General features: G+C 34.2%; 2 protein-coding genes across 9 annotated transcripts in view; both read right to left on the bottom strand.

Annotated features, from left to right (window-relative positions):
• Positions 1 to 645, bottom strand: part of LOC18423036 (phosphatidylinositol:ceramide inositolphosphotransferase-like) — a 35,328-nt gene extending 34,683 nt beyond the window's left edge. For 3 of the 5 annotated variants that reach the window (XM_088871428.1, XM_088871424.1, XM_088871425.1), the window contains exon 1: positions 558 to 608. The gene's annotated coding sequence lies outside the window, so the exon portion shown is untranslated. Of the gene's footprint in view, positions 1 to 557 lie in introns of all 5 variants that reach the window. The other 2 variants (XM_088871427.1, XM_088871426.1) reach the window with 2 other exon arrangements.
• On the bottom strand, positions 455 to 17,226 carry LOC18423035 (glutamate--cysteine ligase, chloroplastic). Of its 4 annotated transcripts, none has more exons than XM_088871423.1 (17): positions 16,962 to 17,226; positions 15,933 to 16,073; positions 6,276 to 6,601; positions 5,785 to 5,935; positions 5,332 to 5,439; positions 4,334 to 4,426; positions 4,042 to 4,131; positions 3,684 to 3,752; positions 3,513 to 3,583; positions 3,346 to 3,414; positions 3,076 to 3,169; positions 2,524 to 2,613; positions 2,331 to 2,411; positions 1,822 to 1,914; positions 1,482 to 1,562; positions 1,244 to 1,313; positions 455 to 785 (listed from the first exon to the last, which is right to left on the bottom strand). In XM_088871423.1, the coding sequence occupies exons 3-17, from the start codon at positions 6,590 to 6,592 to the stop codon at positions 688 to 690; spliced, it is 1,575 nt and encodes a 524-aa protein (XP_088727549.1). In that variant the 5' UTR covers positions 6,593 to 6,601; positions 15,933 to 16,073; positions 16,962 to 17,226; the 3' UTR covers positions 455 to 687. The 4 variants fall into 4 exon arrangements, with proteins under 4 accessions (XP_088727549.1, XP_088727547.1, XP_088727548.1 ...); XM_088871421.1 differs by having other exon boundaries at positions 6,276 to 6,607; XM_088871422.1 differs by lacking the exon at positions 15,933 to 16,073.
• Between the last annotated feature and the right edge of the window lie 444 nt (positions 17,227 to 17,670).

Here is a 17,670-nt window from a genome sequence, read left to right on the forward strand (position 1 = left end):
AATTTACTAAAAGACCTCTGTAGGCTCACCATTTGCTTTCCATAACATTTGTACTTGTTTTAGCTTAAACTAATCTTTGGGCTTTCTAAAACTGGTTTTTTAGCTGGCCTCATCAATCTTCATGCTTGATATTAGCGAAGGGTTTCAAAGTTGCCAGCTTAGATCAGGGACTGGCCTTGTTCCTCGACAAAACTGGGAATCTGCCCAACTCGGTGGGAATCACATGGTTTAATGACCCAGGCGATTCTATTAGCAGGATTGACCAGAACCAGCTGATTCCCATTTTATATAATTTTTTTTTTACCTTGGAGAACCACTGAGATTCATTGCAGATCAAGATCAGTACAATTGATTCATATAGGACTTCTATTTTATGTTCAAAACTTCAAGATCCAAAACGACCTAATCGACAGACACTGTTAGAGAGAGAGAGATGGGGCAAGAGACTACATTATTTTGCCAAGAACACTGATTTTATTACCTCCAAGACATACTAGTACATTTATTTTTATTCTACAAAAGCCAAAGAGACTGCATCCTGAAACAGAACACCTTACCAAATAATAACGATATCGAACAGTTGCACGTTCTCCTTCGCTTTCGAAGATGGTACTTCTATTTCTAGGAAAGGTATCCACAACCAACTACCAATGCACCAGTTTGGTGAACACTAGAGAGAGAAAGCAGTTAGCTCATCCAGTATTGCAGCTCTTCGAAAACGGGGTCGACACACTCCCCCCACTTCCCATAATACATTTCCAATAGCTTCTCTGCAGGAGTCACACCTGCCATGACACATTTTCATCACAGAAATTGCTCAAGTTTTAGTTTGAAGTAATTGGACTTGCAGCCCATGTCCGTATATTGTCTGCTATATTTGAATACTTGGCAAAAACATTCAAATCTAGCACATATTCGAATACGTTATTCTTCATTCCCACTAAGATGCATAAGGGAGAGAGAGAGAGGGAGAGAGAGAGAGAGAGAGAGAGAGAGAGAGAGAGAGAGGGGGGAGGGGGGGGGGGAGGGGAGAGAGAGAGAGAGGGGGAGCATTTCATCAGCTATAAATTCCAAAATCACGATTAAAAAAACTAGCCTGATCAATGTAGAACCAGTTCAAACCAGGGCAAACCAGTAACAGGATTTCTAACAGAAACAACTTCACATTTTTCTCTCTTTTTCGTATTATTAATTATTATTTTATTTAAGCAAAAGGAAGAAAGAAATAAAGGACATATCTTACCTGTTCTAGCCACTTCCCTAATCTCATTCAAGAATACGCCTTCATTGTATCCTCTTCTTCCAAGACCATCCTGCAAACAGGATAATTAATGTTGTGCTAAAATTTCAAATTTGCATCCAACTACTTGCAAAAAGGATAAATAATTTTGTAAAACTTCTGGGCACTAGATCAATTTATAAGTGATATGAATTAGTTAATTTCAGAAAAATGGAAATGTTTTGAAAGCATCACAACTTACCTTCGCCCACTGCACGATATCTTGTGCAACATGCTGAAGAAGACCACCGCGAAATGGCGTCTTTAAACCCATCTGTGGTACCTGTGAAAGTTTTTAAAAGTTAATGACTTGTTCTTTCTGTTGGCTTATAAAATTAATCAATTATAAATAATCTAATAGGCTCCATATTCATAAGAGTAAAATCAGAACGCTTTCCTCTTATGGTAGAAACCAACCCGAGCTCCAAAGGAATTCAGGCATAATTTTCATTTTTACAATCTGCCAGAAATAGGAAACTCATGCATTCCTTTTGGTGCAAGGTAATTGCGACAATCATGGTTGCTCAAAATATGAAACAAACCTGGCTCCTCATGGTGGCCATTTCCTCTATTGTCCAATCACTAATCATGTCCAGAACATTTTGCAAAGCAATTTCATCGTATAACAAGCCAACCTACATGCATTAGGAATATGATATTGGTTAATAACTTTTTCAACCCAAGCAATACAAGAGTTTCAAGGTTGTTTTCCTAAAATCAGCTGTTAAGATCATTTTTTATCACTCTTAGCTATTAAGATAATTAAGAAAGACGAAGAGAGAGAGAGAGAGAGAGAGAGAGAGAGAGAGAGAGAGAGAGAGAGAGAGAGATGCTTATCAGTTAACCATTTAGATGCAGGGCTGCATTGTAGGAGATCAAGAAATAGAGAATCCAAGAAAAAGAATAAAATATTAGTAAATTGTCTTGCCTAGATGGTGCAGGTTACGGAGCACATGGGCTCAGGCCCGCATGCTCACACAAGAGAGAGAGAGAGAGAGAGAGAGAGAGAGAGAGAGAGAGAGAGAGGTGCTTGTAGGATTATAAGGTATACCCAGAGTGCAGGTAAGGCACACAATCTTGTCTTAGGAGCTCCATCTGCACCTCTCATCTCCATGAATTTTTTAATCCTAACCTGCAAGGAAAGGTTAAAGGCTTATATGTAGTTACCGATATAGTGTTATAGTATCATACGCCATGTCTCATCAACTACAAAGCCCTGGCATATATACATGCATATAACAAACCTCTGGATAAATGGTTGCTAAATGAGTCTCCCAGTCATTGAATGTGGGTAGTTGTCCAGGAATTGCAGGAAGGTTGCCGTTCATAAAATCCTAAGTTAACAACAAGAAAGAATCGTACACAAATCAATCACAATCCATGAGAGAGAGAAACAAACGCTACCAAATTGAAGTACAAATAAATATGCTGACAAAGAAAAGTTATAAGACCCATTTCAAGAAACTTGTCACTTAGGCCTGGCAATGGGCCACGCCCACCCTCGCACTAATCCAGGCTGACAGGCCAGAACTCTGGCTCAGGCCCTGTCAAGGGACCTAGGGCCCTAGATTGGCCTGTTATAGGGCCAAGCCAGGCCACAACCTGGCCAGGACGAGCACTTCAGGCCTGGCCCAGCCCTCTGCACAACACGTGCTAGCCCCGGCCCAGGCCCACGCCCAGGCCCAGGCCCAGGCCCAGGCCCAGGATGAGGCTGGGACCGGCCACCCGGCCCACTGCCAGGCAACCAAAAAGAATAATAACTATAACCATTAAATGTTTAAGGGTAGATGAAATACCCGGAATGACATTCCAGAGCAGTCGATGTGCTTCTTATCCCGGTAAATAAAATACATAGGGACATCAAGAGCAAAGTTTACATAACCCTCAAACCTGCAAAACATAAACAGTCAAGGGCATGCAAAAGGATAGAGAATCTCCAAGACACCAATCCGGATCAAGTTATGAAGATTCTAAATTGGGTATCCCAATGCATGATCCTAGACTGAAACATCAGAAGATTCTGCATGCTTAATTTAAGAAATGAAAAAAGAAACCAGAACACACACCCAAAGGAGTCATCAAAAGCATATGGAAGCACGTAAGTCCGGTCATTATCATATCCTGTCCAAACATGGCTGAGACCAACCACAAATGATCAGGTTTAGCAACCAATTGATCATAATCACCTACTAAAGGGAATGCATAAAATTGATCAAAATAAACAGCTAGCCACCTTCTTGTACTAACATAACCAGTTGGTTTCCCCTCACAAAAAGGTGAATTTGCAAACAGGGCAATTGCAATCTGCAGAAACAAATTCAAAGGAGATCGAAACTCGTGAGAAATGCAGTAAAACTTTTAAAATAATACGATTAGTGAAAATCAAAAGCTGTAAAATCCTTACAGGTTGCAAGGCAAAGCTGGCACGGTACTTCCTGACCATGTCAAGCTCAGAACTGTAGTCAAGATTAACCTACAAGAAACAGGACTCTGTAGGCATCAGTTTCCAAGTTGTCGAAGTAATGTACAATTTTCAACAAGTCAACATTATGGATATCATATACAAGAGAACTCCATGTCCTGTTGACTATTAAACTTCTAAGCACTAACTAAAGATGAAAACTGCATAGACAAAATTTGTGTTACCAGAGAAAATAAAACTAATTCTAGTACGACTGTATCCCACTTAAACTTAAAATGCCAATAATGAAAGCTACAAAAAAATAAAAGAGATTTATATGGAGGATGCAATTCAATGGCACCTGCACTGTACTTGCCCGGTGCAGGACATCATGTCTGTATGGAATAGAACCCACTTTGGGCACAAATTTCCTGATTATATCAAACCTTTCCTGCATTAAGACAATAGAAAGAGATAATCCATTTATAAGATAAGCATCACATATTAGACCTATTAGCATTGACAAGAAAAAGCAGGACCAAATTCCTTCAACAATTTCACACAAATGGATTTCAAGGAATGAAGCTTCATCAGGAAGATGGAAAAAAAGGAATGAAATAACTTTAAATGTGGGAAAGGAAACAAGAACATACCTTAGGCATCAATGGTGTATCCTTCACGGACCACTTTGGATGAAATCCTAATCCCACAAATCCTATACCCAATTCATCTGCCACAGCTTTAACCTATTACATGTTGCCAGTGAACACAACATCAGGCAGATATTAACACAGATAGAAGAGTTCACCACCAAAGGAATATATTCAAAGGAGAACCAAACTTATATGGGCAAGTACTACTATATGACTATTAAATTTAAAACTAAAACCAATAACAAAAAATATTTATATTCAAAATACACATACAGTGATAAGAGTAGATATAAAAATACATTATACAATATTAGGGAAAAAGCAATCATGTTGTCAAGGATTCAGAATATCAGGCACAAAGTCCCCTATGTAGATCTCGTAAAACTGTGAACATTGAGGTTAGAACAGCTATAAAAATTTCCAGTTCCCAAGTTACTCATGTCAGATCAATTTTCGAAGACTGTAGGGGTGCTGGAATGGCTACATATTACGTATCCTTATTTCACGGTACACCCACATATCAAGTATCCTAATTTCATTACGTTACAGGAAGAATTTGGTTAAATCTCAAAAAAATTACTAGATCTGAAGGGGGTTAAGACCATAGATCCCCTGAGAGGAAAAGCTAGGAAATAGGAATACCCATAATCTACTTGCTAACTAAGGGCAATTTGTAAAAATCCAAGTTGTAGAATCGGACATGTGCAAAAGTTTATAGTTCCTTAAAATTTGATTGCTATAATCAAATAAGTATCTTTTATTTTGAAGGACATCCTGGTTATTCACAAAAGAGACAAAGTATTCTCTTTTAAAGTGGACTGGAACTTAGTTTCTTGAAACTGACAAACATTCTGTGGCTCCAACGAATTAGATGGCTATACTCCTCAAATTGCCAGTCTGTTTGTCATTACCCAAACAAAATCTTTCAAAACCAAACTAAACAGAAAAGAAGACACTGAGTGAAAGAAATGTGGAATCATAAATGATAAAAGTCCGACCTCATAAAGATATGTGTTAATCTCTGCACTTGTTTGGTGGAGTGTTTCAAGAGGTGCTCCACTGAGCTCAAGCTGACCACCAGGCTCGTAAGTTATGCTTTGCTTCCCCTATTTAGCAGTAAGATAACCAAAACATAATGTCAGATCATGGAGAACTCCTACCTAAACAATGAAAAGCCTACCCATTCTTTTCTTCTTTTTTTTTGGAAAAGAAATAACAAGCCTATCATCTCAATGCAAGAAAGAAAGACTCTCCACTTTTAAGGTATCAGTAAAGAAGTATTCTCTAAATTGAGATCTATGCTGGAATACAGAATTGACCCAATGACCCCATTAACTACAAGTCTTCAACACCAAATTAAAATAATTCTGGAGTTTTAAATCTCACTAACAGAAAACAAGAACTTAAATGGACATACAATTTTAAAGAAAAAGGAAAAGTCAATCGATCACCTGCTTAAGGCCTGTAATTATATCCCCTTCCATTACTTTATCCCAACCGAATCTTGCAGAAAATCTCTCTAGTAACTCACGAATTTGTTCATATTTGGGAGATTTTAGGGTACCAAATTCAAAACCAAAATTCTCATGTTCCGTGCCAATCCTGCCAAGCATCAATCTGATACATTTAGGAGACAGTAATTGAAATACAGAAAATGCCAATTAAAACAACTAAGGCAGAAGGATTTTCAAAGGAAAAAAAGAAACTTGCAACACTCAAGATATGCATATAAGGCCATAATATGATAAACACGACCCAAACAGAATTAGAAGCAACCCAAAGACAATTAGATATCAAAACCCACAAAACAAAGCATTGATTTACAATATAAATTGATATCATCAGAACATTTAGTAAAACAGGTGTATGTCAAATATCATAAATCAACCATCTTTGTAGATTCAGAGAGGATCATATTCATAAAAGGAAGCAGAACAGGTACCTCCATTGCTCTTTAGGTTTGCACCCAGATTCAAGGTAAGATACTAGGTCGGCTTTGGTCAATGGTTCAGTTGTAACCACTGCATCCTCTGTTGGGGCATTTCCGGCAACAATTACTCCATACCCTCGTTTCGCTCCAGTGATATTCAAATTTGAAGCTCTTTTTATTCGTTCGACACATGAAAGGCTTGAAAAACCAACTTGGTGTTTCTTAAAATTGGGTAAATTATCCTTCAAACTGCATGCAGTTCGAATTTTATTCCTCTCCAGTCCATCAGGTAATATCTGTGAATGTGGTATTTGGGATACCACAGCCATTATAGACCCCTGTAACTGAATCAAAGAAAATCAATTGTTGATCAAGTTAATTATGAGACGACGAAAAATTGTAAATTCACCAAATAGGAATGTACTATGACAAGAAATTTGCATTTTTCTAGGTGTTTGATGCAGTTTCATAAGTAATTCGAATATATGAAATGAATCATGAATCGTGTATACATTTGAGTTACAGCAAATAATAGATGGTGCAAACGCTTCTAAGTGAGCAAAACCATTTCAAATTCTCACCCAAACTTTTTACCAAAGATACTGCAAGAAACTACGCTAAAACTACCACATTTGAGATTCAGCGTCATTTCTTTGAATCAGATAACGATTTAAATCACAACACTTTCCATAAAATCATTCCAACTGATAAGCAACATGATTCCAAGGCGTTCAGAGTAGTCAATAAGAAATTTGCTCGTTATTTGATAAATACAGGTAAGGTTTTTCACATACCCCAACCCTAGATCTTCTAAAGAAGTGACAATGCTGTAGAGAGAAAATCCATTATCTCATATATTAGGATTTCCAGCTCAAAAGTACAAATTTGCAGAGCCAATTACCTCTTGTCACCATCAAGTCTACTTGGCTTGTGGCTTCCATTTTTCTCTGCAACTCAAAGTCCCTAATAGTCCCCTTCTTCATCTTAATCTTCTTTATGATTTCAAAAAATCTAAGACTTGAATTCTTCAGTAGAAGATTAAAACCCTAGAATTCAAGAACTCTAATGATGTTCTTCATGTTTTGGAATTCCCAGGTGAAATTCGAAACCCTAATCTCGTAAGATCCTCCTCAACCATTCTTAAAAATTTCAGAGTCTTAAACTGGACTTCAGATGACTAGAGTGAGAAACAAATCAAATCGTTAACTCTTTGTTCATTTCCTCTACTGTTTCAAAACAGTAGAGAGAGAGGCAGTGATCGCAAAATCGAACCAGACGGTTAACGAGACCGGAATCGGAAGCGGTTTAACCGGCTTTACCCGGAAAACTCCGAACAGTCAAAAAAATTAAAAAAAATGTTCTAAAAAAATATATATATATATATATATAAAATCTATTCAAAACATAAAAAGTATATAAATAAGAGAAAAGTTTTATATAAGGTTAGCCACCTTAAAATGTAGAGATGCACCTCAAAAATCTATCGAAAATGTTGTTTTAATATTAAAAAAACACTTTAATTGATCATCGAGATGGATGAATATGAAAAAATAAATAAATTGAAGTCTTGAAAATAGTACATCTTGCAACATATTATCTAGACCGTCTATTTTCAAGATTTTCATATATTTATAGATCTACTTAATTTTAACTATTTTTAGAATTTAAAATTTTCTAATTACGTATGAAAACATATTTTAAGATAATAATAAAGAATTTTTACAACAAAATTAAATGTTATGATAAAATTTTAAGGTGCGCCTTAATTGGATCGTTTAAGGTTGCAACCTTTTATAGAAACCGCACTTTATGAAGAATGATTAAAACAAAGCACATTCAAATGAAGTTAAAAATTAATGAAAAAAATAGATTTTAATCTATTTTATATTTTTCAAAGGCTATTTTTAATTTTTTTTAAAAAAATGAGAAAATATAAAAGTGAGTATTAATGACCATTTTTTTTTTAATCTTTACCATAATGTAAATAATATTTAAAAATCCATTACAAATCGAAGTCCTTATTTTTTAGATTTTTTATACACTATTTTTTATTTTTTTTAAAAAATACCTGTTAATCACCCTAACCCCCCAAAACCGGAACCCCCACCAGCCGGTTCTGATCTAACAGGGCGGTTAGGGGTTAGATCGGACGATTTTGCAAACAATGGGGAGAGAGAATTGATTACTTTTTATTTATCACCTAGGTTTTCCACTTTGAAATTTTATGGAGTATGATACCGATCATTTTCTTTTTTGAACTTTGAGCTTGGTGAGTGGTACGATACTAATCGCATAATTTCACATCTATTTGTCAAAAGCGATTGTGACATCATTGTACCAAATTGATGTCCCAAATACAATTGATTTCGTTATATACTCATTAAGAATAACACTATTTTTTATAACTAATATTTATAAATTAATCTTCCAAAAAATTTATTATCTAAAAAATCTAGCTTTTTTAATTTTTATTTATTGAGTAAAGCATATGGTTGAAATAGTTATATCCCTAAAATTTTAGGCCCTAAAATACTCCTAGATCAGGTTTTGTCCGAAAGAGTAAATAGGAAGTATGCTCCTTGGGGAGCATGAAATAACCCATGATAGCTCTATTATTTAACATTTTACACATTTATGACTATATCAACTCATGATTTAGGATCTTTTAAAGGGGTTTTTAAAATAAAATTAAACAACATGAATACAACCTTAAACAGTTATATCTCAGGAGTGTTTTTATAAATTTCCCTTTAATCTTGCACGTAGAGGCTAGCATGACACCAACGGAAGTTCAATGCTGGAAAACATCCACAAGCTTAATTAATCATGAGAGAGAAAGTGACACCGATAGAGAGAAAATAAGAAGTGTTATATGCATTGAGGGAGCATTCCTAAATTAACGGGACATCAACCATCCATCCAAAGATAAATGCAAATGATGGTCCCTCAAAAAAAAAAAAATCAACCTTGTGCATATTTTCTTTAAAATATATATTATTTGTATTTTTTAAAATTATGTTTTACATATGAATGGCGTCCATGTTAGGGATTAGAAATTAGGGTCGAAATCGATTTAAAAAATAAATTATTAACAAGGGGGAGCATTCCTACATTAATGAGACATCAACCATCCATCCAAAGATAATGTAAATGATGTTCCCTCAAGAAATAAAAAAAAGAAGAAGAAAGAATCAAGCATGTAAATATTTTCTTAAAAAATATATTATTTTTATTTTTAAAAAATATTTTTTACATATGGATGGCCTTCATGTTACGGATTTGAAATTAGGGTCGAAATTTATTTAAAATATAAATTATTAACAAGGGTCGAATTTCTACATATGAGTCCAAAGACTCGTAGAAACCCGGTGAAAAAATAAATAAAATAATGTCTGTTAAGTTTTTGGAGTGGGGGAATTCTCCCAGTCTGATGGGAAGATTCCCAAGTAAGGATCGGCAATTGGGATTGGGCCACAATATAAAAATTCAAACACCAGAAAAAAAAAAAGATTTTATCTTGGAATGGCCCACCTCTCACGATACTAAGGGTGGTAATGGACCCGACTGGACTTAGGACCTGATAAGTAGACCTGACCTTAGATCCGTGTATGGATTCAAATTTTGGACCCGAATATTATTCGGATCTAGGTTCGGGTCCAGCCAGACCTGATCCGTACCCATGGTCATAGGGTATAGGATGACAATCATGTGTCTTTAGGCACAAGTTAGGCATTCGTATTATCACAATATTGGCAACATTATAGAAAAAAAAAAACTCGTAATCAAGGTATATGGTGGTGAAGAAAAGAGGAAAAAAAAAAACAAAAAAAGAACTCATAGTTATAGGGTGACAATGAATTGACTAGCCCTACGACCCAAATAGACCCGAAACCTGACAGGTCTGATACGGGTTTAAATTTTGGACCCAAATACAATTTGGGTCCGGCTTGGTCCAACCCGACCCGTTGTCACCCCTACTTGAGAGCGATTTTGGGTCAGTTACATGTGTACGGTTAAAACATAGAGTCAACAAAATCGACGGTCAACATCGATTCTAGCCGTCCATTTCGTTTCATTCAGCGCTGTCCAGTTGGATGAAAACTGGGCCACGCCCGCCATGATCGAGCAGGCTAGAGTGACACGCCTGTGCTCGAAGACGATGGTGTTAGGGTACATTGGTCATTTTAATAAAGATTAAAAAAATTTGGGCATAAATATTTAACAAAAACAATTATAATATATTTTATATTTTAATCATTTTAACAAAGATTGAAAAATGTTTTAGGCATAAATATTTATTTTCATATTTTTTAAAAATTATTTCTAAGATGCTCATATTAAAAATTATTTTTTCAATTTGTTTTATTTTTTAGTACTTTTTAATTATATGTTTTTTTAAAAAAAATTTATACTAAACCATTTATTTTTGGTACAAAGAAGTCACAATTAATCTTGATTGCTTTATATGAAATTAGATGGATATATTTATTCCATTGACCAACCACAAATTTCAAAAAAAAAAATTTCGAACTTCGTGTGGTATCCAAACTATTAAATTTCACTTCAGATGGTGGTATATAATTGTGATTTCCTTAGAGTAAAAGTAAATGGTCTCTTTGTCTACAATCTTTCTTAAAATTTTACTTTAAATCAATAGTTTAAAAGCGGATCGATGACCCGGATCGAGCACCTTAAATACCGATTCGAATCGACGAATCGACGATCTGGATCGAAAATCAGCTGAATCGGTTAGATTAAAGCTTCAATAAAATCCGAAAAAATTATTAAAATTCATTATAAATATTGTTTTGTAGGAATTCAATAAGAAATGAGGGTACTCCATTAAGAATTTTCATTTCTTTGCATAAATATGCGAATATTGATATGTTCTTTCCCTGCATGAACTACTATTTACCATTTAATTTACATCACACAAAAAGATAAACATAGAATTATCATGGAATAAGTATATCAATATATATGGACTACAATAAAGCATACAATTAGTAACATACGATCCAAAAATAAAATGACAGACGACGTCGTTCTTCTTCTTAGTCGCACTAGTGCCACGATTTTTTTACAATGATATTCACTTTAATTCCTCACGATAATACAATTTAACAACATAAATTTTTTGTGTTCAAAATTTTAAAAATTGAAAATACATTTTTAATGCAAAACTACATTAAAAATATAATACAGTTTTGCATTAGAAATATAATAACATGTATGTTTTTTAATAAATATTCTATCAACATGCAATTTTTTCCACAAAAACTTTTACGATAAAAATTTAAAATATGGTTTAATACCTCATGATAATCAAAAATTTGTCACTATTTTTACATCTTTTTGAAAAATCACGATTTTTCAAAAAAAATCGATCATGTACCAAAAAAAAAAACAATTATTCACAGAGCCACCTAACATCAATCATTCAAACTCAAAAATGCATTAACAACAAATTCAAAAAATACAGTTTTACATTAAAAATATAATAACATGCATTTTTTTGCATAAATGATCTATCAACATACAATTTTTTCAACAAAAACTTTAACAATAAAAATTAAAAATATGGTTTAATACCTCATGATAATCAAAACCTGGTCACTATTTTCACATCTTTTCAGAAAATCACGATTTTTCAAAAAAAATCAATCATGTATTAAAAGAAAAAAACAAAAAAAAAACAAATCTTCACAGAGCCACCTAACATCAGTCATTCCAACTCAAAAATGCATTAACAACAAATTAAAAAAATACGGTTTTCATTAAAATTATAATAACATGCATTTATTTGCATAAATAATCTATCAACATACAACTTTTTCAACAAAAACTTTAACAATAAAAATTAAAAATATGGTTTAATACCTCATGATAATCAAAACCTAATAACGATTTTCACATATTTTAGGAAAATCATCAGTTTTCAAAAAATTCGATCATGGACAAAAAAATGAAAAAAAACAGCAAACTCAAACAATAAAAATTAAAAATATGGTTTAATACCTCAAGATAATCAAAACCTTGTCACGATTTTCACATCTTTTCGGAAAATCACAAATTTTCAAAAAATTCGATCATGGATTACCAAAAAAAAAAAAAACGTTCTTTACAGGGCCACCTTACATCATCCATTTCAACTAAAAAATCTACCTCCAGGCGAATAAATTATATCCAATTGAGTACATTTTTTGATAAAAAACAATATAAGGAATCAAAACCCTAAATTATGAACACATTATCATCAATAAATCAAATCAAATCGATTAAATTGAGCAAAAAAAAAAAAAACACAGTTTTTCACAGACAACAGTCATTGAATCTAAAAAATGAAGCTCAAATTGAATAAATCAGATCAAATTGAATACATCTGATTATAAACAACACTATAACGATTAAAAACCCTAGAAGTCTAACACATTATTTGTAATACATCGTGAACAATAGATTGAAAGGCGAAAAAACAAAAAACAGCAGAAATTTTTTTTCACAGACATCACTGTCTTCTTCTAAAAAATCAGGCTGTAATTGAGTAAATTAAATAAAATTGAATATGGTAAACGATAAAAGACACGATAAAGATTTTAAACCCTAAAAATTTAACTGATTATTTTCAAAATATGGACTGAAATTGATCAAATGGCATAAAAAAAAAAAAAACGCAGGGTTCTTAACTGTTTTCGTGAACCCGTGGCTTCAATCTCCAAATTACTCTGTTTTTCTCAAAGATTATCACAAATTAGTAACAAAATTTTTTGATGAACACATTTACGATCAATATACCTCAAAATTTTCACATATTCATGCCCTATTTGGCATGAAACAAAAGGAAAAACGGAAACCCTAAAACCCGCAACTTTCATGATCCAAAAACATGAACTTTCTCTACCATTTAATCCATGAAAAGGCTGAAAAAAGCTGCATAAAGCCTGAATATTAGATCACATGGCAAAAAAAAGAAGAAAAATAATAAAAAAATGACAAAATTTGAATAAACCCGTGAAAAACACTGTGCAGCCGATGTTCTTCACGGGACTCGCCGATTCCGTACAGTGAATCGGCGAGTCACTGTACAGAATCGCCTGATTCTCTCTGGAACAGGGCGATTCCGTGTATTATGTCGGAACCGGCACGTCCAGCGTCGATTCCCGAGTCCGATTCGACTCGACTTTTTTAAAACTCTGCTTTAAACAATACATTTTTTATATTTTTATTTCTTAACACTTTTTAGCTCGGCTAGACCCGCTTTACCTAAACCGAATAACTCAAAACTTGGCCCTAAGTTAATCGGCTACTCGGACATGGCCGAGTTCCCTCTCAAATCGTGGTTTCTTGCATGGCTCTCTACAATTCGAACCCCTCTCATATCATCTCGTTAAGTTAGGAGAAGTTAACTTTGAACATCATGGTTTGAGTCGGCACGTGCAATTCCCGTGATAGCCATCATCGGGCCAAAGAATGTAATAACGACCATAAGGATTGGGGGCCCTCTCTATCTCTAAGAGAGCCAAAATAACGGGGTCTCTCTCACTCTCTCTCTCCACATTATTCGCGCATACAAGACAAGTTGTTAATTATTCCGGGGTCCCTCAACTCTACTTTGATGAAATCTTGGTAGACAGGTTCCGCATTATTGATTAAAAGAAAGCATTTTTCTCTTACTAGAGCATAAAATTGTGCTTCTCTCTCCTCTCTAAATTATAAAATTGGGTTTCTTTCTCTCTATAAATTATAAATGTGGGATTTCTCTATCTCTCTGTAAATTATAAATGTGGTACTCTTTCTAGTCTCTGAAAGTTTGCATGGTGTTGTTAGGATAACAAGTCCGCACTCCAAAGAAGAATAGTGGTCCCCCAGTGACCCACTGTCCAACGTCTATCAACCTCTTCTCTCTCTCTTGCATCAAAATTCAAAGGAAAAAATTTATATAGAGTTCGGGCTCTAAACAATCAAATTAGAGCTTGCTTTAAAATTTTCAACATCAAGATGCATGAACATGAGAAAATAATGGTTTTCAAGTTTTGAAAATAGTGTATCTTGCAATAGTTTTTGGACGGTCAATTTTCAAGTTTTTTATAGATGTGCTCGATCTACACTAATTTTAAAACTTTAAATTTTATAATTAGACATGAAAATACATTTTGAGGCTATCACAAAGATTTTCAGTATTGTAACCACATTTCTCGATACTATTTGGAGGTGTGCTCAACTTTGATTGTTTAGAGCCTCTACTTCATACAAACCGAATCCAAATTCAAAACATGCCTCGACGAATTTCTTGATACCTAATGGCTGCTCGATTTCCCCACATACGCTGTATCAAACCTTATGTTTGGGGAAATCGTTTCATGCGAGCATGATGCATATCTACATATGAGGTCTAGAAATGTAAAGCATCCATCTCAAAAATAGATGCATGTAAGTGTTTCATCTAAAAACAAGGGAAAATAACAGTCTAGAAATATTACTTTATTTTTTAAAATATTTTTAATTTTTTCATATTCATGACCTCTTTGTTAGAGATTATATGTCTTTATAAATTAAGTTTTAATTCATCTAAAAAATGGATTTATTAAAAGGCCCGCACTTCTACATTGCGGGATTGGCCACATAGACACTGGGACCTTATTTTTACTCCTCAAAAAGACAAATAATCTAATGTCACCACGCACTCTCTCTCCTTCTCATTTATGGTCACATCGTCATGACGTGACGGATTCCCACGTGCTCATGACCCCATATATCGTAAAAAAAATCGACCTTTCTTGTCTCTCTAGAATGTAGCAACCGTCCGCTCTTTATGAATGTGTCAGCCCAGAGGGCCACTTGTAAACGTGGTAATGGCCCGCGTGGCCAGGCCCGATCTGGTCTCCCCGCTAAAAAATAATTAGGGCCTAGGTTACAAAATGTGGCCGAGGGCCTAGAGTTGGGCAACCACAGCGCAACGTTAGGGCCGGATTAGGACTTGACTGGCCAAGATTGGTTAAGCCCGACCCTCTTTTTTTTTTTTTTTAGTTCACTTTTTTTCAATTTTATTACGAACAACTTGGTCCTTTAGAGGAGCTTGACTAAATCCAGGCCGTCCGACCCATTCCCACCCATAACCATATGAACCACTCAGCACCTCTCTCTCTCTCTCTCTAAGAAACTCTCATCTCCTCTCTCTCTCTACAAAACTCTCATTTCCTCTTTAAGAAACTCCTATCTTCGATGTTAACCGAACTCTCTCTCTCTCTCGACTTAGGTACTAGAGTTATAATGGCAGCGTCTTACATTTTAATTATCACGTTGTGGTTTTCATTTCTTACGTTAGTTTTTTAAAAACTAACTCTCAAATAATTTGAAAAAATAGACAGTGGCGTGTTTTCAACGGAAATTATCCAAAAAAAATAAAAAAATGTGGATCTCCACGTTAAGTAAGCAACCAAATCAGTTAAGAAATCTGGTCCCAGTCTCTTCATCTAAACGCGAAAAGATGAAGAAAAATCAGTGTTCACCGCGCAAAAACACAATCCGATTCGAGTACTACCTTCTGGTTTGGAATATAAACTACAGATTGACTTGTTATAGCAATGTTTAAATAAACCCAACATTCCAAAAATGACGATCAGCCTTTTTATTGATTAAGTTGCCACTATATAATAATGCCAAAGATACCTTTTCTTCCGAAATTACCCTTGAAAATGACTCTATTATAATCTCCTCCTTGCCCTTTCCCTTTCCCTTTCCCGGTAATTCAACAGAATTGATCGTACGATACGCCACTCGTGCATGTTATTTGCCTTACATGGGTATCCACTGTTCATTACAGGTAATAGACGGTAGAAATTAACCTTACAGTTAGATGATAATCATGCATGGGATTATAATATCGAGCCAAAGGCTTCTCTTTCAACCATGGCAATTTTGGCTTAATACATTTTGATTTTTTAATATTTTTTTTCTTGATGACTTTTTGATGTTGACAAAATATAAAACTTGTAGATTTTCTCCGAGATTAACGAAAAAATTTTATATTTCGCATGAACCATTTACTCCCTCAGGTAAAATTCGATTTAAGAATACTTTTAGGACCAAATTTTAGGGATGCAACAACGTCAACACATATAATAATATTAATTTATTTTTTTTTCCAAATTACACTAGTCAAAATTAAATAAAGTGTTAAAAAAAACTTCAAATTCAAAGTCTTTCTTGTAAAAATAAACACCTAGTGATTCTCAAGTGGTTCCGAAATCTTATATTGCGAAAATCTTCCAAATAGATCTTCTACTTGAGGGAGCAGATATATAATACATACTCCCATAGGAGCATGATATGCGCGCTCCTACCACCAACTCAGAAATAAAAGAAACAACACCAACTCAGAAATGAAAAACAAAAAAAAAAAAAACCTACCACCAACTCAGAAATAAAAGAAACAAAACATAATAGCCATTAATGGTGCTGGGACTTAAAAAACAAGGAATAAACTAACATTATGTATGTGTTCACTTATATAAAATCTATTAATATAATGTTAACTATGGTTACTAGCTAAACACTACTATACTTATTATTATTATTATTATTATTATTATTATTATTATTATTATTATTATTATAATAATAATAATAATAATAATAATAATAATAGCTTCTCCAAGGAAAAAATACAGAATAGAAGCAAAGAGACGGAGAACATACCTGTTTCTCTAGCTCCAATTCTTCTCTTCAAAGATGGGTGCAACCCCTCTCTCTCAAGGTCCAAATTCTCTCTCTCTAGAGGCCAAGTTCTCTCTTCAAAGTCCAAACTCTCTCTCTCTAGAGGCTAAGTTCTCTCTCTAAAGGTCCAAACTCTCTCTCTCTAGAGGCCCAAGCTCTCTTTCTCTCTCTAGGGGGTGAGATTGGGCTAAGCTAAAACTCACTCTCACATCAAGGGAGAGGTGAGTGCTCTTGGGGTATAGCTGATATTGGCCTCCTGAGAAGCAGAGTATTTATAGGAGGATCGGTATTTTTGGGGTCAAATTTTTAAAGAAAAATTTAATTCTTTGGTGGGGTCTACATGGGCCCATATGATGTCTACTGCACGTCTTGTGATAATAAATCGATTGTCATTTTTCCAATGAAATTGGCTCGTTTGATTAAGTCAAATAAATAAGTAAATAAATGAATAAATTGTTTCATGCATGCAACACCAGTAATACAACATGCGGTACGAAGCATCTATCTTAAAAATGGATGCAAATAGGTGGTCTTAAAAATAATTGGAACTATGGTCCAAATATTTTCTTCATATAATTATTATTTTTATTTTTAAAAATTTATTTATTTTTTATATTCATGATCTTCATGTTAGAAATTACATATTTTTAAAAATTGGTTCCGAAAATCCTTTTCAAAATAGATGTTGAAG

This window comes from Amborella trichopoda, chromosome 7, assembly GCF_054954075.1.
Source record: "Amborella trichopoda isolate Santa Cruz 75 chromosome 7, AtrichopodaSantaCruz75HAP2 v2.0, whole genome shotgun sequence".
Lineage (NCBI taxonomy): Eukaryota > Viridiplantae > Streptophyta > Magnoliopsida > Amborellales > Amborellaceae > Amborella > Amborella trichopoda.

What these genes read in the sequence shown, in the direction of transcription:
- LOC18423035 (XM_088871422.1), bottom strand. Translation starts at nt 6,592, where the DNA reads ATGGCTGTGGTATCCCAAATACCACATTCACAGATATTACCTGATGGA. An exon ending in GCTCTGGAATGTCATTCCGG is followed by an intron (nt 2,614 to 3,075) that starts GTATTTCATCTA and finishes TTGTTAACTTAG; the next exon opens with GATTTTATGAACGGCAACCT. An exon ending in TAGCAACCATTTATCCAGAG is followed by an intron (nt 2,412 to 2,523) that starts GTTTGTTATATG and finishes CTTTCCTTGCAG; the next exon opens with GTTAGGATTAAAAAATTCAT.